The sequence below is a fragment of the Mitosporidium daphniae genome (assembly GCF_000760515.2).
Source record: "Mitosporidium daphniae strain UGP3 chromosome Unknown contig-299, whole genome shotgun sequence".
In the NCBI taxonomy this organism is placed as follows: Eukaryota; Fungi; Microsporidia; genus Mitosporidium; species Mitosporidium daphniae.
In genome coordinates, this window is record NW_013546513.1 from 1 (window position 1) to 1,671 (window position 1,671).

Consider the following 1,671-nt stretch of genomic DNA (forward strand, 5'->3'; position numbering starts at 1 on the left):
TGCAACCACAACCAGATGATCATCATGCAGCTTTTGCATGCGTATGGCAATGAAGAAGTCCCCTCCGCTACGGTTGCGCAAGAAGCCGAAGATGGAGAGGCATTTGAAGAGTACAAAAACCTCCTTGAAATCAAATACCCACTGTGCAAGTTGTGTAGAGGTGTTGTGCGGCGAAAGCTAGATGCCCAGGCGGCCCTTGCACGGGCAAACTATCTTGCTGCGCAGGCTGTTCGTGGCAAAGTCTCCGTTTTGGCCTTTAATCGCCGGATCAGTGCAAGAAGGCGGCTGCTATTTTACTCGCTGCTTCTTGTTGTTTCTCTAGCGACGAAGGTTTATAATTATAACATCGTGTCCGCATTTGCCTGCTTTGTGTTTTTGTGCATTTATCCAGCGTCCTCGATTGCATACAAAACGATCTCGTTTTTGATTTTTGCTCTGCGCACTGTTCTGCTTTTCTTGATTGAGGATGTTGGGCATTCTTTTCACCAGGTCAAGTACTTTTCTTTGCCCTTCAACCCGATCATCGTTGATTGCGTGGTCCACATTTGCTTTATTAATCCAGACATGCTGGAAAAGCTTTTTACGGCGCTCAAGCCAATTTCGTGTCCCCGGCGCATCGATCGAAAGGAGAAAAAGCAGCTTCAATTGTATCATGACATCATCACCAAGGAAAGCACCGGCCACAATAAGGAAAACTTGGCGCAGAGATTTTCGCCAAGGCCTTCAATATTATCTATCCCCGGCACAGGGATCGAAGAATCGCTTGCACTTTGCTCTTTACAGGAAAATTCGGCCTCTTTAACAGCAAAAACAGGGATGCCCACACTTAACACGCTGTTTCCATTTTTGACGTTTGCGGTTTCTTTCTTATGTTACCTGTTGATATGCTGGAAACTTTTGCACGGAAATATTGAATTCCTGTGCTACCACGCTATTGGGCTCCTTATTTATGCGGAAACAGTGCAAGCCCTTTTTAGGCGCAATCTCTTTTTTTCCCTTAGACTTTTTGTCCTTGCATGCTTTTCCTTGATGATGTATCATATGCTTCTTGTTAATTGGCATTCAACAGAGAGAGTAGGTTCTGTCTTTTGCTCGTTCTACTCGATCACGTCGGTGTTTCTAATGATGTAGTGGTGGTGAAGCCCTGCTCCCCTCCCCCTGTAAACCAATAAAGAATACCTCCCCCCTTGTCCTGCATTAAATTTGTAAACACTAGTGTCGACACGTGTCCAACCGAGCTTAATTTGTACGTGAAAGATTTAAACTGGGCGGAAGGCCTTTATTTACAATCTTTCTGATCAAAATGCGTCATAAATTGGTCTTGAAAAATTATTTTCACAACTTGGCTGTTCGCAACATGGCTACATGTGGTGGTGGTTCCGGTCATTCTGGTACCCCGCCTTTGCTTATAAAAGTAGAAAAAAAAATCCACGTGCCCAATCCCGTGGTTGAGATGGACGGGGATGAGATGACGCGTATCATTTGGAAGGAAATCAAGGAAAAGGTACCGCTTTGGCGCTTAATGTACAGCTAATTTTCCCGTTTGTCGAGCTCAACATAAAATACTTTGACTTGGGGCTGCCAAATAGAGATGCCACTGACGATCGGGTGACCATTGATGCCGCAAAAGCCATTTTGGAATGCGGAGTCGGCATCAAGTGCGCAACGATC

The 1,671-nt window shown here is 45.2% G+C and overlaps 2 protein-coding genes across 2 annotated transcripts; both read left to right on the top strand.

Moving 5' to 3' along the window:
* Positions 1–24: 24 nt before the first annotated feature.
* DI09_299p10 (uncharacterized protein) lies at positions 25–1,131 on the top strand (the record flags this gene model as incomplete). The annotated part of the gene is made up of 1 exon (XM_013382693.1): positions 25–1,131. One exon carries the CDS (start codon positions 25–27, stop codon positions 1,129–1,131), a length of 1,107 nt encoding a protein of 368 aa, XP_013238147.1.
* A 172-nt stretch (positions 1,132–1,303) lies between these two features.
* DI09_299p20 (isocitrate dehydrogenase) lies at positions 1,304–1,671 on the top strand (the record flags this gene model as incomplete). Its single annotated transcript, XM_013382694.1, has 2 exons — positions 1,304–1,475; positions 1,505–1,671. Coding segments are annotated over 2 exons (339 nt in total), but the record flags the coding sequence as incomplete, so codon positions are not given.